Source organism: Cucumis melo, chromosome 8 (genome assembly GCF_025177605.1).
Source record: "Cucumis melo cultivar AY chromosome 8, USDA_Cmelo_AY_1.0, whole genome shotgun sequence".
Classification (NCBI taxonomy): Eukaryota; Viridiplantae; Streptophyta; class Magnoliopsida; order Cucurbitales; family Cucurbitaceae; genus Cucumis; species Cucumis melo.
In genome coordinates, this window is record NC_066864.1 from 9,670,811 (window position 1) to 9,697,362 (window position 26,552).

At 38.9% G+C, this 26,552-nt stretch overlaps 1 protein-coding gene and 1 long non-coding RNA gene across 2 annotated transcripts; one reads left to right on the forward strand and one right to left on the reverse strand.

The window, feature by feature from the left end:
- Nucleotides 1–10,845: 10,845 nt before the first annotated feature.
- On the reverse strand, nt 10,846–11,836 carry LOC127150586 (uncharacterized). Its single transcript, XR_007823003.1, has 3 exons — nt 11,754–11,836; nt 11,618–11,682; nt 10,846–11,009 (listed from the first exon to the last, which is right to left on the reverse strand). It is a non-coding gene; the product is annotated as an uncharacterized LOC127150586 (long non-coding RNA).
- A 10,642-nt stretch (nt 11,837–22,478) lies between these two features.
- On the forward strand, nt 22,479–23,018 carry LOC107991557 (secreted RxLR effector protein 161-like). Its single transcript, XM_017046668.1, has one exon. The coding sequence runs from the start codon at nt 22,479–22,481 to the stop codon at nt 23,016–23,018; it is 540 nt and encodes a 179-aa protein (XP_016902157.1).
- Nucleotides 23,019–26,552: the final 3,534 nt, after the last annotated feature.

A 26,552-nucleotide genomic window follows, 5' to 3' on the forward strand; every position in this document is an offset into this window, starting at 1 on the left:
TATATACATCATATTAAGATATATATTTACATACTTTCTCATATATACACACATATATTTAATTATTTTACATATATATATATATACCTCATATAATATAATAAATAAATATAATTAATGTTCTAAATAAAACCTAATATATCCGAAGACCCAATTAATCCGATCCAATAACATACCAAGTAATAAAATCAATTGTTAATGATAGTAATGTATTCATTTCACATATTGTATATATCAATTTTTCATATACTAACGTATGAATGCGTAGTTTTAGATTAACTACAACGAATAATATGTAAAATATAACGTGTTAATTTAGAAATAAGAATTTAAATATAAGAATAATACTATCCCATAAATGTAATATATTCGTTTTACATATTGTACATATATATGTGCAGTTTTTCTTATAGTAACATGTATTGACTGTGTAGTTTCAGTTGGACTTCAATGAATATTATGAAAAATATAGAATGTTGATTTAGAAAACAGAACATTTAATTTAAGAATAATATTGACATATAATAAAAAATTAACAAATAAATTAGTAAAAAAGATTTGACTATAAGACAACATACCCATATAGCCCTCAAGTATGAAAATGGTAAAATAAATCGAATAATATACTATAAGCTCATTGGCAAAATAAATATTAAATCCAAGGAAATACTCTAAGCTCACCGACAGAAAAATCTGATGGAAAATGTGATGGGTAAAAGAAAATGGATAGACAATCACTACAAGAAAAGGGACATATTATGACAATTCATTCCATCCCAAATTAAAAGGAGGAAAAAAAGTGTCATAAAATGCAAAATGCACGTTTTTGACAGAAAAAATAGTGTTTTCAGATTTCACTTATCCATGAAAGTTATTTGTTGTCATAAAATGTAAAGGCATTAAAAAAATTATTAAAATAAAATAAAGGGAAATACGAAGAAACCTATCCATCTCCCCCTTTATTTCTTGAAACGCAATGCAAAAACCCTTTCCTTTGAACGCCGCAGCCTGCTCCCTAAACGTCGCCGGCCGATCACCATCTGCTCCCTGAAACCCTTCGAACGCCACCACTACCTTAGAATGCCGCCGCTTCCTTCAAACGTTGTCGCTTCCTTCGAACGCTGCCACGTTCTTCTAACGCCTCCTCCTTTGAACGCCGCCACTTCCTTCGAACGTCGCCGCCTCATTTGAACGCTGCCACTTCCTTTGAACGCCGATCTCCATTTACTCCCTGAAACCCTCATACAAAGCCTCTCCACTTCCTTCGAACGTTACCGGCCGATCCCCATTTGCTCCCTGAAACTCTCACGAAAAGCCTCTCGACTTCCTTTGAACGTCGTCGGCCATTAGACGCAAGAACTCCAACCATCTCCATTTCATCAGGTTATGTTTTTCTTCATTTTCAGATTCTTCAGTTTATCTATGTATGTTCTCTTTTTGGTTCTTCAGTTTATCGATCAAATCGGCTATACAAGAATTGAATCTATCCATGTATATGTTATGTATATATCAATATAATCACAACTTGGCCTTGGAGTGCATAATCTAATTTTTGTATTCCAATATTTTCCTTAAAGATTATATTGTATAAGGAAAAGATATATCTAGACTAATAACTTAAAAGAAAAAACAGAAGATGAAAAAGGTAACTTTTAGAAGAATATAAGGTTGAGATAAAAGTGCATAGATAGAGTTTTTTTTCAAAGATGTTAAGTTAAAATGTGGGTGGGAGAACTAAGTATTGTATTTAGATTCTAAGTTTTGGGGAGATTTGACCGTTATAAGCATAACGAAATATTAAGGGAGGAGATTTGTACATTTGATCCTAATAATGATGTATAATGCTTTAGTCGTATGAGTTAAGTTGGTGAGTTTAGTTTAACGGTACTTAGCATGACTTTTCTTCTTAGAGGATTTGCTTTGGTTGTTTGCGTTGGTTGTAGTTATTATATCTTCTTTTTTTTTCTCTAATTCTTTTGATATTGTATTGTACCTCCTACACAAAAGGAGAGTTATTGTTATTATTGATCTGTAACTTTCTTTCTTATTGTTGTGATCATTTAAAAATAATATTATATTTTTAATGAACTTTATTTTGAGGCAATTTATTAGGTTGGGTTTAAACAAAGAGAACTTCAAATTTCTTATAATTTTAAAAATTAGAATATGATATGTAGCTTTCTTTGTACATATTAAACTTTCTTTTAAATATTACCGGAACTTACAAGTATCAGGGTATGGTGAGAGTAGGTGGTAAAGAAGAACCAACCTAGTTAAAACATCTCGTTGCAATATGTAGTTGTAGAGAAGGTGTACCAATCTGTTTACCTAATGATCCATATGAACCCAAGTACTTTGTCTTCTACGTGTTCTAGTTTCTAGTGGGTTCTATATGAAATGTGTGTATTATAGGATGTAATTACTGATTAATTTTCTTCAGTTGCCATCCATCTCTTTTATAACCAAGTTTGTTTGGAGGGCAATTATAGAAGATTCAAGTTTGTGACAACTACACAATGGATAAATTATGGATGATGGAAAATATAATGTCTAGTGAATATGATGTAAGAGTCAAAAGGTTTATTCAATTTGGTTTGTCTCATACCAAAGGTTCTAATTCAATAAGATGTTCATGTTTGAAATGCAAGAATCATTTACTTAAGGATGTCTCAATAGTTTAGTATCATTTGCACGCAAATGGAATTGATTAAAGTTACAAGGTATGGTTCTAGCATGGAGATTTGAACTCAGAGAATGTTACCAGTAGAATGGAAAATACAGTGGATAAAACTATGAACACGACAATTTATTTAATACAGTGAATATGGTTCAATCCGCTCATGACCAATCTTGTAATACATCCAATACCTTTGATACCATGTTTGATGACACAAAGAAACCCTTATACCCAAGAGGTAAGAAATTCACGAAGTTGTCAGCCCTCGTGAGATTATAAAACTTAAAGGTTAGATATGGTTGGAGTAACACTAACTTCTCTGAATTGTTGTCCATAATAAGTGATCTCCTACCTGAAAACAATGAAATACCAAGTTCTTTATACGAAGCAAAGAAAACACTAGGTGCCTTAGCGCTGAGTTACCAAAAAAATTTATGCATTTCCTAACAATTGTTGTTTATATAGAAAAGAGTACGCAAACATGACACAATGTCCTAAGTGTAGTTTATCAAGGTGGAAGATCACTAAAAACTCAATAAGTAAAAAAAGTGAAGTGGGTGCCAAGCAAATGTAGTACTTTCCAATAGTCTCAAGATTTATACGGTTGTTTAAGAGCTTTGATAATGCTAAGAACTTGTGTTGGCATGTGATCGATAGAAAAGTTGATGGTATTATGAGACATCTGACTAACACTCCATCATGGAGGTTGATAGATTACATGTGGCCAACCTTTGGGTCAGAACCAAGAAATCTCCGTTTGGATTTGTCCACTGGTGGATTTGACCCATTTGAAGATTTATTGACGAACTACAGTTGTTGGCCAGTTATTACTAAATTTTGTTTTGTTACTAGGTTTTGCAAGAATCCATTGAAGCAGCAAAGCCATATTGGAGCAATTGATTGATCTCTAGGACTTTTTGTAGGTTTGGTAGCAAAATTTTGGTTGAAATGTACTTACTTAAATAGCTTGTTGATACTTTCTAGTTAATATTTTTGTTATTTCAATTTATAGGTCTTGTTATTCAACTTGACTTATATATTGTATCTATGCTAGAATTATTTGTATTAAGTTAACTTGTAATCAATTTACTAATGCTAATTTGTATTCCCCAATTCTGAAATCAAGAAGTTGGGTGAACGGAAAAATGCAAAAAAAAAAAAAAGTTTTGCAATTGAGTTCAAGAAGTTCATTCCACTCATGTTATGTTACGACCCAACTCCTTATACTGAATCGAAGTCATTACTAAATATAGAACAAGTGGTTTAAGTCATAAAATTTAGTAAAACGCATAAGGTTTGAGAAATTTTACTTATGAAAATCCAAACAAGGTAGTTATGCAAAAATGAAATGCGTTCTAAAGTCCTACTCGGGCCCTATCTACATAAAAAAAGATGGTAAATAATGAAGAATACTCAAACTCAGGTACTAAAGTCAAAGACAAGAATAAGCGGAAGCAGAAGTCCCTATGGCTCGCCACGGTCACTTCGGGTCGCTCGCCAGCTTGCCTTTGCCCTTGCCTCGTCCTCTACCTGAAAACATGACATGAAGAGAGTGAGTATAAAATACTCAGTAAGGGACCCACTACTAGTCCCACTAGGTGCCTGTTAACTTCCTGTCAGAGTCCTGTAACTGGTACCCAATCTCTGGCACGTTCCCGAACACGTGCAACATGCGCTGCCGTAGGAACGTAACTCTGGTCTTCAGTGCCCCGAGGGACACCTAGGACAATCAGGATGCGAGGACCCCGTCGAGTCACTCGAGTCATATCTATATCCATGCTAGACCGGTGTCCCGTCGGACCGCACAGTCCTAAATAGGTGGTGATCCCGAAGGACACCCATGCAGATACGACTCTAACAGGTTAAGCTAACAGGTACCCTAATCGCAGTATACATACACATGGCGTCATCATATAACATTACAGATAAATCATCATTACACTCTCCATCTCGACACCCGTCGTACAGCCATAACAGTTCTCGTTATCACAACAACATGCTATAATATAACCATATCATCTTTTGCATCATACTATCATTGATTTCATGCATCGTGCAGTCTAGTCCTCAACATGCACAATTGAAGGTATACTGATCTCATAATTCTAAACATGGAGCTAGTAGTAGAATCTCTTACCTGGAGATTTACTTGGCGAGTTCTAAACGCAAGGCAAGCGTGCTTTCCAAGCAACGAGGTCCTAACTGTTTAATACGCCAAAATTCGTAATTAAGTCACCAACGACTAACGGTTCAACTCAGTTGAAATGACTTACCTTAGAAAGAGGTTGCAATGCTCGAGCCCCTACTGAAGAAATCCCACACTACAGCAGTTACTTGGTCCAAGACGTCCCTAAAGGAAAATAATTTAATTTAGTTCCAAATTAAATTATTTAGTGTCCAAAAACATTGAGTCTTATTGGGTAATGCCAAAATAATTAATTAATTTACCAAAAATTAGGTGGGAGGAGCCAAATTAAACTTGGCGGCTCAGCTGGGAAGAGAACAGGGATCGGCTCGGCTTGGAGGTTGAAGATCGGCTTGGCTCGCGGCGTAGACAGGCGCGGCTCGTGGTGCAGACAGACGCGGCTCAGCTCGGCTCGGGGCAGAGGCTACGCACGTACGGCTCGCACGCGGGCGCTGCTCGGCTCACGGGTGCACGCGACGGCTGTGCGGCGGATGCTCGACGTGCGCGGATCGGCTTGGACGGATCTCCGACGCGGCTGGGAGGACGGCGTCAGCTCGGTGGCGTGCGACGGTCGATCGGCGACGGCGAGGATAGTGGCGGCGGTTATGGTGGGAGCAAAGTGGGGCTAGGGTTTTCTTGGGAAGGTGATGAGTTTCACGCCTCCCAAAGCCCTCTTTTTAAAAGAATCAAAAAAATAAAAATAAAAAAAATTAAATAAAGCCCACACAAAATACTTCCTTTTCTCCTTTTATTATTATTTTCTTTTCTACTTTAATCCAATAGCAACTCTCCTCTCTCTCTCTTCATTAAAGCCACCTTTGACCCTTTCCAAGGCCTTAATTAATTTATTGCTTCCCAATTAATTAATTTATTTCACCCTTAAACCTCAACAATTAAAATAACCAACCAAGGAAAATTTTAACCTTCATTAAGTGTAAGTAAAAATACTCTTGAGATGAACAATGGAACTCTAATCTACTGGGGCGTTACAACCTTCCCTCCTTAGGGAACTTTCGTCCTCGAAAGTTCTAATCCTCGAACAGCTCGGGGTACTGAGCCCTCATGTCCTCTTCTTTCTCCCACGTGGCCTCTTCCACTCCATGGTTCTGCCAAAGGACTTTGACCAGTGGAATTTCTCGACTACGAAGCTTCTTGACCTCCCTTGCCAAGATCTCGACAGGCTGCTCCTCATAGCTCAAGTTCTCGCTGACCTGCAGTGGCTCGTAGTCCACCACATGCGTCGTGTCTGCGACATACCTCCTTAGCATGGAGACATGGAATACGTCATGCACTGCAGAAAAAGATGGGGGCAGCGCCAAGCGGTAGGCCACGGGGCCAATCCGCTCCAGTATCTCAAACGGCCCTACGAAGCGTGGACTCAGCTTCCCCTTCTTCACGAACCTCAGAACACCCTTCATAGGTGCTACCTTCAGAAAGACCATGTCTCCCACTTCAAACTCGAGATCCTTACGTCGTACATCAGCATAACTCTTCTGTCTGCTCTGTGCTGTCAGCATACGAGCTCGGATTTTCTGTATGGCTGCATTGGTAGTCTGCACTAACTCGGGGCCTAGCATCCTCTGCTCTCCAACCTCACCCCAGCAGACAGGAGATCTACAGCACTTGCCATACAGAGCCTCGAACGGTGCCATACCGATAGTAGCCTGGTAGCTGTTATTATAGGAAAACTCCATCAGATGCAGGTGAGAGTCCCAACTTCCTGAAAACTCTAGCATGCAGGCCCGCAGCATGTCTTCCAAAGTCTGGTTCAATCTCTCTGTCTGACCATCAGTCTGAGGGTGGAATGTCGTGCTGAAGTCTAACCTCGTACCTAATGCAAGTTGAAGTCCTTTCCAGAACTTCGATGTGAAACGAGTGTCTCTGTCTGAAATGATGGATACGGGTACTCCATGTAGTCTCACAATCTCTGTCATATATAACTGCCCCCACTTACTGGCAGTGTAAGTGGATTTCCCTGGCACGAAATGGGCCGACTTCGTGAGTCTGTCGACAACAACCCAGATCACTGTATAGCCCTTTAGGGTTTTGGGCAGTCCCGTAATGAAATCCATCGACACACTCTCCCACTTCCACCCTGGCACACTCAAGGGTTGTAACAACCCTGTTCGATGCTGCCTAGGTGCCTTCATCTGCTGGCACACCAAGCACCTACTGACAAAGTTTGCCACCTCCCTCTTCATGTTCCTCCACCAATAGACACTCCTTAAGTCCTGGTACATCTTCGTACTCCCAGGGTGCATGGTGAACGGGGAACTGTGAGCCTCAGTCAAAAGCTCTGTCTGAACTACGCTGTCTTCCGGCACACACAAGCGTCCCTCAAACATAAGGCCATCGTCAGAGGATATGGAGAAGTCCTCACCTTGCCCTGTCTCTACCATACGACGCTTCTTGACCAAGTAAGGATCATTCAGCTGAGCAGCGATGATCTTTTGCCTCAAGGTTGGCTGAACTGACAACTGAGCAAACTGTTCGGTAACCTCACCTACTGAGACTGCAATCTCGGCTCTCTCAAAATCCCTGAGTAAGGGGGTCTGCTTGGTGATTAGCGCTGCTGAATGTGCAACCTTCCTTCTCAGCGCGTCAGCCACTACATTTGCTTTACCTGGGTGGTACAAGATCTCGCAGCCATAGTCTTTCACCAACTCGAGCCACCTCCTCTGCCTCATGTTCAACTCCTTCTGAGTGAAGAAGTACTTCAGGCTCTTATGGTTGGTGTAAATCTGTATCTTCTCACCGTACAGGTAGTGCCTCCATATCTTCAGTGCAAAGACTACAGCTGCCAACTCCAAGTCGTGGGTAGGGTAGTTCTGCTCATGAATCTTCAACTGGCGGGAGGCATAAGCAACTACCTTACCTTGCTACATCAGGACACAGCTCAGTCCCTTCTTGGAGGCATCACTATAGATCACAAAGTTTCCCAACCCATCGGGCACTGTCAGGACTGGTGCAGTCACTAGCTTCAGCTTGAGCTCCTGAAAGCTACTCTCGCATGCTGGGCTCCAGACAAAAGGGGTTCCCTTCCTGGTTAACTGGGTCAACGGGCTGGCTATATGTGAGAAGTCTTCCACGAACCTCCTGTAGTAACCTGCCAAGCCCAGAAAACTTCGAATTTCACTAACTGTGGACGGTCGAGGCCAGTTGGTCACCGCTTCAATCTTTGCTGGGTCCACAGAAACTCCTTCACTGGAAACCACGTGGCCAAGAAACGTCACCTTCCTTAACCAGAATTCACACTTGGAGAACTTGGCATACAACTTATTGGCTCGAAGAGTCTCCAAAACCTGGTGCAAGTGCTCCTCGTGCTCAGCCTCAGTTTTAGAGTAAATCAAGATGTCATCAATGAAGACTATGACGAACGAGTCTAGAAAGTCCTTAAACACCCTGTTCATCAAATCCATGAACACTGCAGGAGCGTTAGTCAAGCCGAAAGACATCACAACGAACTCGTAATGTCCGTACCTCGAACGAAAGGCCGTCTTGGGAATGTCACCATCCCTAATTCTCAACTGGTGATAGCCTGACCGCAGGTCAATCTTGGAAAAGACAGTGGCTCCCTACAACTGATCGAACAAGTCATCAATCCTGGGCAAGGGGTAGCGATTTTTAACTGTCACCTTGTTTAGCTCTCGGTAGTCAATACAAAGGCGCATCGACCCATCCTTCTTCTTCACGAACAACACTGGGGCTCCCCAAGGTGACACACTGGGCCGGATGAAGCCTTTGTCCAGCAACTCTTGTAACTGGACCTTCAACTCTTTTAGCTCGGCCGGAGCCATTCTGTAAGGGGCCCTCGAGATAGGGGCAGTGCCCGGCTCTAACTCGATGGCGAAGTCTACCTCCCTGGGAGGCGGAAGTCCTGGGAGTTCGTCGGGGAAAACGTCAGGGTACTCCCTTACTACTGGTTCAGAAGATAGGGAAACTTCTGGCTCTCTAATATCCACTACGCTTGCCAAGATGCCCCAAGTACCCAGGCTGAGTAGTTTACTAGCCTTCATGGCTGAGATGACCTTGGGTATACATACCATGCCTGCCCCCCTAAATTTGAAACTAGCCCCAGAGGGAGGGTTAAAGACAACTTCCTTGCCAAAACAGTCTATATTTGCATGGTTGGCTGACAGCCAATTCATGCGTAGTATCACGTCAAAATCCTGCATGTCTAACACTAGTAAGGTCACGTCTAACATATGATTCGCTACCTCTACCCGACATGCCTTTATTTGTTATTTGGACAACAGGACCTCCCCAGATGGAGTAGAAACAGACAAAACACTACCCAAAGGTTCTACCTCCAAACCCACATGCTGAACGAAAACAGAGGATATAAACGAGTGGGATGACCCAGAGTCAAATAGCAGAAAAGCATAATGCCCCAAAATTGGGAGCGTACCTGTCACCACTGTACCAGCTCGCTCGGCCTCCAGCCGAGTAGTGGCGAAAACTCTCCCATGTTGGGGAGCAGAAGGCTGGGGCGGTGTCGTCTCAAAGGGTTTCCGAGGACACACATCAGCAGTGTGCCCCGGCTGTCTGCACCTGAAGCAGACTCCACTTCCAGCCAAGCAACGACCTCCGTGGACTCTCCCACAGGTAGTACAAGCGGGTAGCTCTCTTAGAGTCCTCCCGGCTGCTGCAAGCTCCCGTCGGTGTCTCTGAAAGACACCTCCTGACCTCAGAGTTCGCTGCGGTACTACATCAGGCTGCGTCTCCAGCTTTCTCTTCTGTCCCAAGGCTGACCCTCTGCCGGCAGCCTTAGACGAATCAGCTCTCTCATGCAGGCTCAAATCCAGTGCTATACGTAGTGCATCAGCATGAGTGGCTGGCCGGAGAGCTCGGACAATGCCCTGAAGGTCTAGCCTGAGTCCTCTAACGAATTTCTCTGTCCTGGCAGCCTCATCCCTTACCACATCGGGAGCAAAACGGGACAGCATATCGAACTCGGCGTCGTACTGCTCCACCGTCATATCGCTTTGCTCCAAGTTTAGGAACTCTTGCAGCTTGGCGTGCTTCACGTTGGCAGAGAAGAACTTAGCATAGAAGTTCTCCTTGAACTGCTCCCAAGTTATCTTGCTGACGTCGCCCCCCAGCATTCTCTCAGTAGTCTCCCACCAGGTGGTGCCCCTATCCTCCAAGAAGAAAACTGCACACTGCACCTTCTGGTCTTCTGGGCACTTCATGTACCGGAAGATAGTCTCTATGGACGTCAACCACATTTGGGCCTTTGTGGGGTTGTCCATGGATCCGTCAAAGGTCTTAGGATTATACTTCCTAAAGTCCCGTAAGTGTTTAGCCTCGGCTGACAGTTGAACTGGTACGGGTTGAGCTTTCTCAGGGGCTGGAGGAACGACGACCTGGGCCTGAACAGCGGCGGCCTGGTTCTGCTGGGCGGCGAAGAAAGGCGCCAAAGCAGCTTGCAGCATGTCCTGATAACGCTGCTCCATCGCGGCGAGATCCGCCTGGGTGACCGGTGCGTTAGGGTCGACCGCCGGTGCAGCAGGTTGCGCCTCCGGCTGGCCACGACCGGCTCCTCTGCCTCCCCTACCGCCTCCTCGGCGTGCACCTCTACGTGGCGGCATTCTCCCTAAAATTCACCAACAAAACTTTTCACCACAAGAACTTAACACACCTATCTCTAGGTCTAGTCTATTCAGGCAAAATTGTAATCTTAACATTAGCAAGGCTTTAGACATACCTGGGGAGTGTCGAAGGACCGTATAGCCATAGGGTGAAGTAAAACCAAAACAAAACAATGACTTACATCGTAGGTCAGTCTACAGAACCTAAAACATTGTGCTCTGATACCAACTGTAACGACCCAACTCCTTATACTGAATCGAAGTCATTACTAAATATAGAACAAGTGGTTTAAGTCATAAAATTTAGTAAAACGCATAAGGTTTGAGAAATTTTATTTATGAAAATCCAAACAAGGTAGTTATGCAAAAACGAAATGCATTCTAAAGTCCTACTCGGGCCCTATCTACATAAAAAAAGATGGTAAATAATGAAGAATACTCAAACTCAGGTACTAAAGTCAAAGACAAGAATAAGCGGAAGCAGAAGTCCCTATGGCTCGCCACGGTCACTTCGGGTCGCTCGCCAGCTTGCCTTTGCCCTTGCCTCGTCCTCTACCTGAAAACATGACATGAAGAGAGTGAGTATAAAATACTCAGTAAGGGACCCACTACTAGTCCCACTAGGTGCCTGTTAACTTCCTGTCAGAGTCTTGTAACTGGTATCCAATCTCTGGCACGTTCCCGAACACGTGCAACATGCGCTCCCATAGGAACGTAACTCTGGTCTTCGGTGCCCCGGGGGACACCTAGGACAATCGGGATGCGAGGACCCCATCGAGTCACTCGAGTCATATCTATATCCATGCTAGACTGGTGTCCCGTCGGACCGCACAATCCTAAATAGGTGGTGATCCCGAAGGACACCCATGCAGGTACGACTCTAACAGGTTAAGCTAACAGGTACCCTAATCGCAATATACATACACATGGCGTCATCATATAACATTACAGATAAATCATCATTACACTCTCCATCTCGACACCTGTCGTACAGCCATAACAGTTCTCGTTATCACAACAACATGCTATAATATAACCATATCATCATTTGCATCATACTATCATTGATTTCATGCATCGTGCAGTCTAGTCCTCAACATGCACAATTGAAGGTATACGTGATCTCATAATTCTAAACATGGAGCTAGTAGTAGAATCTCTTACCTGGAGATTTACTTGGCGAGTTCTAACCGCAAGGCAAGCGTGCCCTCCAAGCAACGAGGTCCTAACTGTTTAATACGCCAAAATTCGTAATTAAGTCACCAACGACTAACGGTTCAACTCAGTTGAAATGACTTACCCTAGAAAGAGGTTGCAATGCTCGAGGCCCTACTGAAGAAATCCCACACTACAGCAGTTACTTGGTCCAAGACGTCCCTAAAGGAAAATAATTTAATTTAGTTCCAAATTAAATTATTTAGTGTCCAAAAACATTGAGTCTTATTGGGTAATGCCAAAATAATTAATTAATTTACCAAAAATTAGGTGGGAGGAGCCAAATTAGGCTTGGCGGCTCGGCTGGGAAGAGAACAGGGATCGGCTCGGCTTGGAGGTTGAAGATCGGCTTGGCTCGCGACGCAGACAGGCGCGGCTCGTGGTGCAGACAGACGCGGCTCGGCTCGGCTCGGGGCAGAGGCTACGCACGTACGGCTCGCACGCGGGCGCTGCTCGGCGCACGGGTGCACGCGGCGAGGGTCGGCCTTCGGGTCGAAGGCACGCGTTGGTTCGGGTCGCGGAGCGGGTTTTCGGCCGGGTCGAACCTTTGCGCGCGAGGCGTTGGCTGCTGGATTTCAGTCGGCGCGACGGCGCGACGGCTGGCTGACGGACGTTCCGGCAGCGCTACGTCGGATCTAAGCGGCGCGACGTGGCTGGGCGTGTGAAGGACGGCGATGCGGACACGACTGGCTGACGGATCGGCTGCGGCTCCTCAGCGCTTGATCGGAGCGACGCGACTCGGCTTCGGCTTGTAGACGCGTGGGTTGTTCGGCTTCGGGCGACGACTGCGAGAGACGGCTGTGCGGCGGACGCTCGACGTGCGCGGATCGGCTTGGACGGATCTCCGACGCGGCTGGAAGGACGGCGTCGGCTCGGTGGCGTGCGGCGGTCGATCGGCGGCGGCGAGGAGAGTGGCGGCGGTTATGGTGGGAGCAAAGTGGGGCTAGGGTTTTCTTGGGAAGGTGATGAGTTTCACGCCTCCCAAAGCCCTCTTTTTAAAAGAATCAAAAAAATAAAAATAAAAAAAATTAAATAAAGCCCACACAAAATACTTCCTTTTCTCCTTTTATTATTATTTTCTTTTCTACTTTAATCCAATAGCAACTCTCCTCTCTCTCTCTTCATTAAAGCCACCTTTGACCCTTTCCAAGGCCTTAATTAATTTATTGCTTCCCAATTAATTAATTTATTTCACCCTTAAACCTCAACAATTAAAATAACCAACCAAGGAAAATTTTAACCTTAATGAAGTGTAAGTCAAAAATAATCTCATTCCATAACCACTTTTGAATTTAAAAAAAAATACTCTTGAGATGAACAATGGAACTCTAATCTACTGGGGCGTTACATGTTATATCAACATTCATTTATGAGGAATTTGTAAGGTTTTAACAACCAAGCAAAGACACAAACACATACGAGAAAATCACCCAATTTCATAATCACACAAGCGTATGAGAATTCAACTCTAACTTTCTCTCCGACATTTCATCAAACAGTTAAGAGCATACAAAAAACATCAACATTAACAACCTACTATGTTTTGGTTATCACAGAGAATAGGACATTCTTCCTCACGCCAAGAGATTAATTTAAATGGAGAAGTTGATATCACAATCCATTAAAGTACAAAACAACACAGCACAAAAGAAGAAGAGAAATAAACACATCCATTTAAGTCTAACTCATCATTAAATTATATTCAATTCAATTCCAAACTTCCGTCTTTTGGACGACATACATTCACAAAAACAACACCCAAAAACCAAACCAAACAAAACACTCACACAATGCATAAGAACACCCAAAAACCAAACCTAACAAAAACACTCACACAATGCATAAGAAAAAAGACTTGAGAGATCTTATGAGTATGAAAAGTCTTATGAGTATGAACTATACTCAATACTCAAAAATATATTTAGTCCATCAGACATCCTCTATAGCTGCAGACCATGGGTCTGTGAGCTTACTCACGGTCCGGATTTAGGTTCTTGTGTCTTCAGAAATCAAGGACATATTCCTACTACCTATAGAATAAATACTGCTTAAGTAATATTATGGTTTTCATATATATCCTATTATTTAAATAATGTTATTCAAAACTGAAAATTATTGATGTGGGACAATTGGTAGCTTGCGCCAATCTTACTTTCACGAGACGCTGTGTTGAAACTAGAGGCCTAATTAGGCTAGACTTTGCTGATATTTGGAATATTTAGTTTAAAGTTGAGATATTCATATTCAAATATAAAATATTTTACAGTAAAATTAGACCATTGGTTTCGAAGATATGGAAATTTAACTTAATTTACCCACATTATTATACAAAACTTTGAAGATATAAAAAAGAAAAGAAAAAACCCAATTTACATGAATGATCGCAGATGTTGTCTCTAAAAGGCAAAAAAGAAAAAGAGAAAGAAAAAAAGGAAAAAGTAAAAAGGAAATTGGAATGAATAGGAGAAAAATTGAACCTTTTACCATATATAACAAAAAATAACTTAAATTGACCCGGGAGACTTTAATTAATTTAATATTTATAAATGATTTCAATATTATGCCATTTTTAGAAACGTCTTTGTAATGAACTTTTTCTATTAACGGCAAATAGTTTGTGTGTTTTTTCTTTTTTATTTTTAAAAATCCTCGCCGTAAAAAAATATAGTATGGGAAAATCTTTTTCAAAAAGTTCAGAGCCAACATTTCGTAAATTATATCTAAAAAAATCTCATAAATAATTTTATAAAAAATATTAGAAATTCAAGCACAAACTAAAGTAAGAAAGGTTTTATGAGTAGTTGAAAGTGAAAAAGTTAACTTAAAAATGTAAAACTAGAATTTAACAATTCCAAAATACAATCAGAATGTATTTTAACCCTATCATTAGCAATAGTGACTCAATGTATAATTTTGTCATGTTCTCGGAGATTCATTCTTTTTATATTATGTCCATAAAACAAAACTGGTTACATTTGTTAGTACAACAAATAATGAGATGATTCAATTTTGAATATAAAACCCTTATTTGTCCTCGAACTTCTAAAATTTGAATATAATCTTATTATATGTGTTGAATAAGAAATTTTGGAACCAATCACAAATTGTCACATCATTTACTAAAATAATTGTATTTGGGATTAACTAAAAATTGACATGTGTCCCAAATTAAATTTAAAGACAAATTGGACAATTCTAATTATGTCACGTGTATTTATTATGGCAATTGAATCAAATTAATTATTTTGGTTCAATTAAATATTATTTACTTAGCTAAAATTCAATTGAGTAAAAACAATAAGCTTAATTTAGCCCAAAAATAAAATATGACCCAAATCCATGTGATTGAGCCCATGGGTATGGTCCATGGACCAGACTAGGCTCAAGTTCATAAAAGCCCACCAGGAAACTCTATAAATAGAGGAGTTGAATTTGGAACTTCAGAAGGTCTAGAGAGAATTCTCCAAGCTTTCTTCCAAGTCTCCAACTTTAAGAACACGCTCAATCTAGATACAAGCTTTCTTCCAAGTCTCCAACTTCAAGAACATCCTCGAAGATTGAAGCTTGTTTGAAGATACAAACTTTCTTCGAAGTCTCCAACTTCAAAAACACCCTCAAAGATTGAACCTCCTTTGAAGATACAAGCTTTCTTCCAAGTCTCTAACTTCAAGAACATCCTCGAAGATTGAAGCTCCTTTGAAGATACAAGCTTTCTTCCAAGTCTCTAACTTCAAGAACATCCTCGAAGATTGAAGCTCCTTTGAAGATACAAGCTTTCTTCCAAGTCTCCAACTTCAAGCACATCCTCGAAGATTGAAGCTCCTTTGAAGATACAAACTTTCTTCTAAGTCTCCAACTTCAAGAACATCCTCGAAGATTGAAACTCCTTTGAAGATACAAGTTTTCTTCCAAGTCTCCAACTTCAAGAACACCCTCGAAGATTGAAGCTCCTTTGAAGATACAAACTTTCTTCTAAGTCTCCAACTTCAAGAACATCACGTGCTTCGCTTCCTTAAATCAAGCGTAAGCATCAAGCCAAGAGAGAATTAGAGGATCAAATTTTAGAGATCGAACCACATCGCATCAAATCAACGTAAATACAACATCAACACATGTTCAACTCCACGAATCAAATTTCTTCGGAAATCTCGTGTTCAACGAATCAAATTTCTTCGAAAATCTCGTGTGAACAATATGTAATTATTAATTTTATGTCCAATATATATTTACTTATTTAGCTAACTCTAAGCATATATTTGGGGCTAGAATGGAGTGAAGTTGGCTGTAATTAATAGTCCACTTCTTGTTTGAGGCAAGGTTTAATTTTAATTAAAAATTAGGATTAGAATTTAAAATAACCCATATGCTATTACTATTCTTTAACCCTAGATGTATTTGTTTCAAGAGTTGGGAGAAGTTTGTCGACCAACTTCCGGATGCCACTAATCAATCATGAAAATTTTTAAGAAAAATATTTTTAGTATATATAACAAACAAAAGAAAACTTATATATACAAATACTTTTAAAAGGTGTTTTTATTTTAAGAATTTTTTATCAAAACTATTTAAATAAAAATGAAACCCTTTTTTTAAGTCATTCTGTAACGACACAACTCTTTATACTAAGTTGAGGTCATTACTAAATAAAACAATAACAAGAGACGCTTTCTTGAAAAGATGAAAATTAAATTTTCATTAAAAACAGAATACTGAAACACTGATACATAAACACGGAAGCAAAACTGAGTCCCCATATGGCATGCCATGGATCCTTCTCTGTCACTCACCAGCTTTCCACTACATTTACCTTTGCCTGAAATATTAAACATAAAAAGAGTGAGTATAAACAAATACTCAGTAAGGGACCCACTACTAATCCCGCTAGGTGCCTGTTAACTTTCTATTAGAGTCCTGTAAAGTGGTACCCCTAAACTGGCACGTTCACGAACACGTGCAATCTTTGATCCCCTAGGAACATATCTGGTCTTCGGTGAACCCAATAGAACACCTGAGACAAACTAGTCTTTAGTGTACCCGAAGGAAACACTAAGACAATCAGGCTCTGAGTGACCCCGTTGAATCACTCGTAATCATGTCTATGTCATATTGGATTGGTGATCTTGTCGGACTACACAGTCATAAAAAGGTGGTGATCTCGAGGGACACCTATGTGGGTACAACTATAATAGATAAAGTTAACAGTACACCCTATCCATAACATGTACATAATATAACATTATCATAACATGGCGTAAGTATCATATCATTCTTAACAAAATGCAGTCTTCATCAACATACTACCAGTCATAAACATAATATCAGTCATCATCATCAATCATCAATATAATGACAGTCATTATCAATAGCATCAAGTTATGCATTTTAGCTACCATCAATGCATAATCATAATTACATGTGGTCTCTTAAATTCAATTCAAAGGTCTAGTAGAAGAATCTCTTACCTGAAGATTTTAGCAAATCAAAGTATTACATAGCTGAGAGTAAAAATTCTCCAATTAATTTGATCATAATCATAAAAGGAAATTTCGGTATCTTAATTAATGAAATTAGCAATTAGCTAACATCCAAAATTCTCCCAAATTAATTAACTTTCTAAAAATTGGGGTTGAAACCAATTCAACCTTGATTGGGAAAAATCCAAGATTTAAATCTAAAAAAATAACCAATTGAACCTTTAAAGAAACCCCAAATAGATCCAAAATTAAATTAACAAGTTATTAATTTAATTTCATTAGCTTACCAAGGTTACTCAAATAGAAGTAGAAAAATTCTCTTATCCTTGATGGGAAAAATTCATCACTTTAAATCTTCAAGCCAAGCATTGCCATAGGGATCAATCTTAACTAAAATTGGTGAAGCGGTATCAAGCTTTACCAAAGGAAAAATTTATCTTTCTGCAGAATAATTAATTATCTTCCACAATAATGAATTATTATTTATCTTTCTCCAAAATAATTATTCTTTTTCAAATAATTATATTTTTCCAAAATATAATTATTTTTCTTTTTTCCCTTAATAAATATATTTTCTCCAAAATACAAATATCTTTTCTTTAAATAATTATATTTCAACAAATGTAATTATCTTTTCTTTCTCATAATAATTATATATATATTTCCACATATACATATAATTATCAAATCTCCAACAAACTTTCCACTCTACAATTTAATTAAATAACATCCATAATTATTTAATTTAATTCAACTTTAACAACACTAAAAATCCACAACTTTACTTAATCCTCTTTAACCTACCATTTAATCAAAATCTCAACAAACACCACACGCCAAAACCTCTAATTAATTAAATAGTCATCCAAAAAATATTTAATTAATTTTAATCCTCACAAAAATCAAATAATTCTCATTAAATGATTCAAAATAACGCCCAATAAATTAAATATAATTAAATAAAATTAAGATAATTAACTCCAAAATTATCTTAATTTTTGGGCGTTACAAATTCCAAATATACTTTTAGTTTAATTACAGTAATATTTTAAAAATATAATTTTTCCATACAAAATTATTTCATAAGGTAAACCAGTAATCCTACTTGTTAAACTTGTTAATAATCATATGTGAAGATTGTAGTTAAATTTATTAAATGAACAACTTAATTAACAAGATTTAATTAAATCACATATTAATTTTGATAAAATATGTTAGTGTAATGACCCAACTTCTTATACTAAGGAGATCATTACTTTAAAATAAATAACAACTTTACATTTTAAAAAAAGGACAAAAACTAATTCGTTATTAAATAATTTCAAACAAACGTCCGTAAATTATGATTTGGTAAAAGCAAAAAAAAAAAAAAGAATAAATAAGTAACGAGTTAAAATAAATTATATAAAGTCACAATACTGTGAACATGTAATGAAAACTGAAAGCAAAATTGAGTCCTTATATGACATGTCAAGGGCCCTTCCTATCGCTCGCCATCTTTCCATTACCTACCTTTGCCTGAAATAGTAAACATAGACAAGAGTGAGTATAAACATATACCCAATAAGAGACCCACTACTGGTCCCGCTAGGTGATCTGTTAACTTCCTATTAGGAGGTATCAAAAATATCGTGTATCGATGAAACACATGCAATCTTGTGATCTTGTAGGAATACTCTCATAAGTTAGTGAACTCAAAGGATCAATACACATGATATTGAGTTGTATGTGATCTCGTCAGACCACCCATAAAACATAGCATGACAGACTGATGGTCTCGTCGAACGCACATAGTCATAAATCCGTGAAAGGTGGTGATCCTGTTGAAAATTAAACATGTTTTAAATAAATAAGTACCATGTGAATTAATTTAAGTGAGTTAGAAAAGAATGTGAGTTAAAAATGTTAGAGTTAATTTAGTAAGAGTTTCACATTATTTAAGTGTAGGATTTAATTTGTTGTATTCAATTATGGTATGAGTTATTCTCATGACAATCCTATAAATAGGATTGAAATGTTGTAATCTAAATCATCCAAGTGTGAGTAGAATATACATAAAAGTCTTCCAATAAGTTGTTCTTATTGTCTCTCAAATATTTTATTTTGAGATTATTTATTTGGGATGTTCATCACACGCTTCCAACAAAGTGGTATCAGAACTTGAGTTTGGAGTCTAAAAAATTTTTTTTTGCAAATGGAAAACAACAATTTAGTTCCCTTCCAAGTACCTCGACTTATGAAAGAAAATTATAGCAGTTGGTGTATTCGAATGAAAGCTCTACTTGGTTCACAAGGTGTGTGCGACATTGTTAATAATGGTTATGAAGAATAGAAAGTGATATGACTTTGAATCAAACTCAACAAGAAACTTTGTAAAATACAAGGAAAAAAGATCAAAAGGCTTTCTTCATCATTCATCAAGCCATTGATGATTCTAATTTTGAGAAAATTTCTGAAGTAATTATTACACATCAAGCATGGCAAATTTTGGAGAATATATATAAAGGAGTAGATCGAGTCAAGAAGGTTCACCTTCAAAAACTGTGAGGTGATTATGAACCACTGTATATGAAGGAGTCTGAATCAGTTTCAGATTATACTTTAAGATTGCTAGCAGTAGTAAATGAAATGAAAAGATATGGTGAGACAATAAGTGATGAGCAAGTAGTAGAAAAGATACTTCACTCGTTGGATGAAAAATTCAATTTCATCGTTATAGCTATTGAAGAATCAAAGGATTTGAATACAATGTCCATTGATGAACTTATGGGTTTTTTACAAGTCCATGAAGAGAAGCTTGTTAAGAAGAACAAGCAGACAACTGAGTAACTTCTTTAGTCAAAGTTGATTAAAAGACAAGGAAGACAACCTAAAAAAAGGCAATCAAGGTCGAGAACGTGGAGGCAAGCATGGTCATGGTGATTTTAAAGATCGAGGTCGAGGAAACTGTGGTCAAAGAAATTTGATGAGAGTAATTCAAACTCAAATTCATCAAGAGGTCGTGGAAGACAACATTATTCAAGGTCAAATGGAGAAATATCAAATAATGAAAGGAGGTACGACAAAAGACAGGTTGAATGTTATAATTGTCATAAATTCGACCATTATTCCTGGGAATGGAAAAATAGAGTAAGAAAATGCAAATTATGCTGAGAACGATGAAGAAAGCGACGATTCCTCATTGTTTCTAGTATGCAAAGGTGCGAAAACATGTGAAAACAATGCATGATATCTCGATAGTGGTGCAAACAATCACATGTGTGGAAGTAAACAATCACATTTGTGGAAGTAAATCGATGTTCGTGGAGCTTGATGAATATGTTGGTGGCGATATGGTATTTGGTGATGAAGAACAATATTTTGAGTTAAAGAAAAAGGTAAAATTTTGATCAATTTAAAGAATGGGAAGCATGAATTTATCTCTAATGTTTATTATGTGCTTGATATGAAGAACAATATGAATGCTAAAGCGCAAATGACGAAAAATTAGAATGTTTCTATTAAACATTTAAACTCATGTTGCTAAATGTTTAAAGTCATGTTGGAAAGATCGCAATTGGATTTGGCACTTGATATTTAGACATTTGAACTTTGATACCTTGAGACTATTAGCCAGGAAGGACATGGTGATAGGGTTTCCATATGTTAAACATCCAGATAAATTTTGTGAAGGTTGTCTTTATGGCAAACAATCAAGGAAGAGTTTTCCACAATAATCATCTTTGAGAGCAAGGAGACCGCTGAAGTTAGTTCACACTGATCAAACCAAGTTCTTTCGGTAAGAATAATTTTTTCTTATTATTTATTGATGATTTCAGCCGAAAAACTTGGGTTTACTTTGTGAAGGAGAAATTAGAAGTATTTGGTAGGTTCAAGAGATTTAAAGCTCTTGTTGAAAAAGAAAGTGGTTATGAGATAAAAGCTTTGAGATCAAATAGGGGAGGTGAATTCACTTCAAATGAATTCAAAACATTTTGCACAAAAAATGGAATTCGTCGACCTATGACAGTTCCATTTACTCCTCAACAAAATTACATTGTTGAGTGGAAGAACCGAATAATACTTAACATGGCCCGAAGCATGTTGAAGAGCAAAAAGATGCCAAAACAATTTTGGGTACAAGTTGTTGAATGTGCAGTATACTTGTCAAATCGTTCCTCTACAAGAAGCTTGTGTAATAAAACTCATAAACAAGCATGGATAGGAAGAAAACCATCGATTGCTCATTTGAGAGTATTTGGATGTATCGCTTATGCGCAAATACCTGATAAAAAACGTAGTAAGCTTGATGATAAAAGTGAGAAACATGTTTTTGTTGGCTATGATGAAAGCTTAAAAGACTACAAGCTTTACAATCCTGTTACAAAGAAGACGATGATAAATAGAGAGGTTGTGTTTGATGAAGAAGCATCATGAAATTGAAATGACAAACTAGAAGACTACAAAATTTTGCTTTTTTCTCGATGATCATGATGAGCCTATGACATTGCTTCTCCATCAACACCACCAACATCACCAATCACTCCACAGCAAAACACACCTTCATCATCTACAAGTTCAAGTAAAGGGCCTTGTAGCATGAAAAGCTTACGAGACATATATGATGAAACTGAAGAGTTAAGTCAAAGTTTTAATAACCTTACTCTTTTTTGTCTATTTGGTGAGAATGAGCCTTTGAATTTTGAAGAAGCTTCGCAAAATGAAAAATGGAAGATTACTATGGATGAAGAGATAAAAGCCATAAAAAGAATGATACGTGGGAACTTTCTACTTTTTTAAATGGAAAAAAAAACAGTAGGTGTCAAATGGGTGTTCAAGATAAAAAGAAAGGAAAAGGGAGAAGTGGAGAGATACAAAGCAATATTAGTTGCAAAAGGATATTCTCAAAAGAAAGACATAGATTACGATGATGTATTTGCTCCTGTTGCTCGTTTGGAAACCATAAGGTTGTTAATTGCGCTTGCTACTCAAAATAATTGGAAGATCTTTTAGATGGATATTGAATCTCAGCATTTTTGAATGGATATCTAGAAGAAGAAGTTTACTTAGAACAACCTCTTGGTTATTCTATGAAAGGTGAAGAGGATAAAGTTCTAAAATTGAAAAAGACATTATACGGATTGAAACAAGTACCAAGAATATGGAATAGCATAATCAACAAATATTTCCTTGATAATGGATATTTGAGGTGTCCTTATGAACATTCTCTTCATATTAAGACTAATGGTCATTGAGATATTTTGGTAGTTTGTTTGTACGTGGATGACTTAATTTTTACCGGAAATTATGCAAGTATGTTTGAAAATCTCAAGAAGACGATAACCTAAGAATTTGAAATGACAAATATAGGACTGATGTCATATTATGTTGACATTGAGGTGAAGCAGTCAGAGGAAGATATTTTCATCTCTCAAGAACGATATACTATAGAAATTCTAAAGAAGTTCAATATGATCAATTCTAGGTCTGTCACAACTCCAATTGAAACTAAGACCAAACTGTCCAAATATGAAGAAGGAGATGATGTTGATCCTTCATATTCCAAAAGTTTGGTTGGGAGATGTTTAACTTGCTCACGACCAGATATTCTTTTCAACATTGGATTGGTGAGTCGATTTATAGAATCTCCTACAACTACTCATTTGAAAGTGGCAAAGAGAATTCTTCGTTACCTCAAAGGTACGCTTGACTATGGGTTACTTTATTCTTCATCTAAAGAATTCAAGCTTGAAGGTTATTGTGATAGTGATTGGGCTGGAGATACTAATGATCAAAAGAGCACTAGTGGATATGTTTTCTTTGTTGGTAATATTGCATTTACTTGGAGTTCTAAGAAGCAACCTATTGTGACATTATCCACTTGTCAAGCACAATAATACGTTGGTAATAATACGTTGCTGCAGCTTCATGTGTCCGTCATGCAGCTTGGTTAAGAAATTTGTTAAAGACAGTTGGAATTTTGCAAGATGATCCAACTGTGATCCATGCAGAAAATAAGTCAATAATTGCTCTAGCAAAGAATCTCGTGTTCCATGATCGTATTAAACACATTGATACGAGATTTCACTTCATCAGAGATTGCATTTCAAGGAAGGAGGTATAAGTTTAATATGTGAAGAGTGAAGGTTAAATTGCAGATATTTTCATGAAGCCTCTCAAAGTTAATATGTTTAACAAGTTAAGAACGTTGCTTGGAGTTTTTCAGAAAACATGTTTAATGGAGGATGTTGAAAATTAAACATGTTTTAAATAAATAAGTTATTTGTGAGTTAATTTATGTAAGTTAAAAAAGAATGTGAGTTAAAAATGTTAAAGTTAGTTTAGTAAGAGTTTCATATTATTTAAGTGTAGGATTTAATTAGTTGTATTTAATTTTGGTATGAGTTATTCTCATGATAATCCTATAAATAGGATTGAAATGTTGTAATCTAAATCATCCAGGTGTGAGTAGACTTAATACACATAAAAGTCTACAAATAAGTTGTTCTTATTTCCTCTCAAATATTCTATTTAAAGATTATTTATTTGGGGTGTTCATCACACACTTCCAATAGATCGTGAGGGACACTGTAACGACCCAACTTTTCCAGACTAAGCTGAGGTCACTACCAAATACCAAAACTCGACCATTCAACGTAAAATTCAAAACGGACCAGATACGATTCATTAAAACAGTATAAACCTTACAAAAGACAGTTTCGGGCCCTATTTTAAATAATTCAAAAAAAATCACAAGATAAAATGTCAAGTCACCAGTCCAAAAACCACAATCAAAATATTCTGACAAAATACATAGCGAAAGCGAAAGAAAATCAGACGCGTCCATATGGCCTTCACGCATCCTTCCTGCCTCTCGTCGGTCTGCCCCTCGCTGTACCCCTACCTGAAAAGTTAAAGAAGAGAAAGGGTGAGTATAAACATACCCAGTAAGGGACCCACTACTGGGCCCGTTAGGGGACAACAGTTAACTTCCTATTCGGGGGTACCCTACATATCAGTCTAGTGCTCCCGAAGGATGCACATATCAGTCTAGTGCTCCCGAAGGATGCACATATCAGTCTAGTGCTCCCGAAGGATGCACATATCAGTCTAGTGCCCCCGAAGGATGCACATATCAGTCTAGTGCTCCCGAAGGACGCACATATCAGTCTAGTGCTCCCGAAGGACGCACATATCAGTCTAGTGCTCCCGAAGGATGCACATATCAGTCTTGTGCTCCCGAAGGATGCACATATCAGTCTAGTGCTCCCGAAGGATGCACATATCCGTAAGGCACACTACCCCATAGATGAAGCTAACCGTTACCCCTCAGTCCAACTAAACTGTCTACATCAATCACATCCCAACGACATTCATATCACAGTCCCGCCATAGGCTTTATCAGTCAGATAGTATAAGTTTAAACATCTACACCCTCAGTTGCTATATGCATTACCGATTCGCACACCAATAGGGAAAACCCTAAGTCCAATCGACTAACCAACCAAAACCGGACTCACGGTCCATCCCCGTCCAAATTCCATGAACCACATCCAGACCAGTGTTTTACTACATACTGAACCGTAAGTTTAGGGTCCATCAACATAAATTCTCAATCCACAAATAGCAGTCACAGTATATTTTCATCAGACAAAATATAGTATCAGTACTTAACAGTCAACACGCATACAGATATTCAGTATAGTCACAAACGTGTAATCTCCTGTGGATTACTACGGTTTCAGCCTGGACTCGGGGTCCAGTAGTAGGAAAACCCTTACCTGAAACTCGGTTATGCCCCTCGATCGAAATCCACGCTCGACAGATCTACCTAACGAAACACGAAAGTTTTAGTTGATGACTTTAGTAGCAGTTGTTTTAAAAAGGTTATCCGTTGACTTACCCAAGGAAAGGAAGCTATCTCCAACCAGGTCTGCCGCGGAACCCGAGAACTTAAGCGTCAACTCTGTACTACCTTCAAGGGAGAAAAGTAGGGCCATATCTTAATCCAACATTCAAACTCGAATCGGACGAGGTAACATTAGGGAATTCATCAGAACAATCCTTACCGAAGACTCACCGTGACCCGGAGCAGAGGAAGGAAGGCATAGGTGGCTTGGTGAAACAAGGAGCTCGGCTCGGCTTGAAGGCGCTCGGCTCGGCTCCACCTCGGCTTGGCTCGGCTTGGCCTCGGCTCGGCTCAACTCGGCTCGCGGCTCAGCTCACTCGGCTCGCGGCTCGGCTTACTCGGCTCGCGGCTCGGCTCGCGGCTCGGCTTACTCGGCTCGCGGCTCGGCTCGTGGCTCGCTCGGCTTAGGGCTCGGCTCGGATAAGGATGGCGGCTCGGGTACGGCTCGCGGCTCGGGTACGGCTCACTCTGCTCGGCTTACTCAACTCGGCTCACCCGGATTTGTGTGGCTCGGACTGGAAACGGGTTCGGGTCGGGTCAGCTTGGAACCGGGTCGGGTTGGGCGAAACGGGCAGCACGGTTCTGAGGCTTCTTTCTTCCGGCGAACGACGGCGGCGGCGATTTGCGGACGACACACGAGGGATGCGGGTGGCTGCTTCGTGGAGCGGCGACGAGCGGCGGTGGCGTTGGCTGGGATTCGACGGACGACGACGAAGAGACGGGTTGCGGCTTGCGGATGGTGGCTGCGGCGAACGTCCGGCGAGGCTACGCACACCGACGGAGATGGAGATAGGGGCAGAGGACGGAGACGGAGAGGATGGTGATGGTGGCGGAGACAAGAAGAGAACGGTGAGGCGCGGCGTCGGGCGAGGAAGGGAGAGGAAGAAGAAGAAGGAGTTTCACACGGGGTGGGGGGGGGAAGCGGCGCGCGGGTTAGGGTATTCTTAAAAAAAAATTTATTATATATATATATATAACTTTTAATAATAATAATAATAAATAAGATATTATTATTATATATATTTATACATATATTAATTTCTACTTATCAAAATAAATAATTAAAATATATAAAGTATTATTATATGCATATACATATTTCAACTTTAAAATAAAAATTTAATTAGTAATAATCGTACTAATAATAATAATAATAATAATAGAAAATATTGATATTAAATTATGTGTAAGGATAATAATAAATACCAATAGTAATAATAATATAATTACTTATTCTATTACTATTATAAAATTTACAATTATAAATTTAGAATTTCAGAAATTAATTCAAAATTTAACATTCCCGAGAATTTATATAAAATGATAGAAAAATAAATTTTACCTCGAAAGTTCGGGACGTTACATTCTTCCCTCCTTAGGGAACTTTCGTCCTCGAAAGTTTTATTTCTCGAACAGTTCGGGATAACGGGATCTCATGTCATCTTCACGCTCCCATGTAGCCTCTTCTACCCGGTGATTCCGCCACAAGACTTTAACCAGGGGAATTTCTTTATTTCTCAAC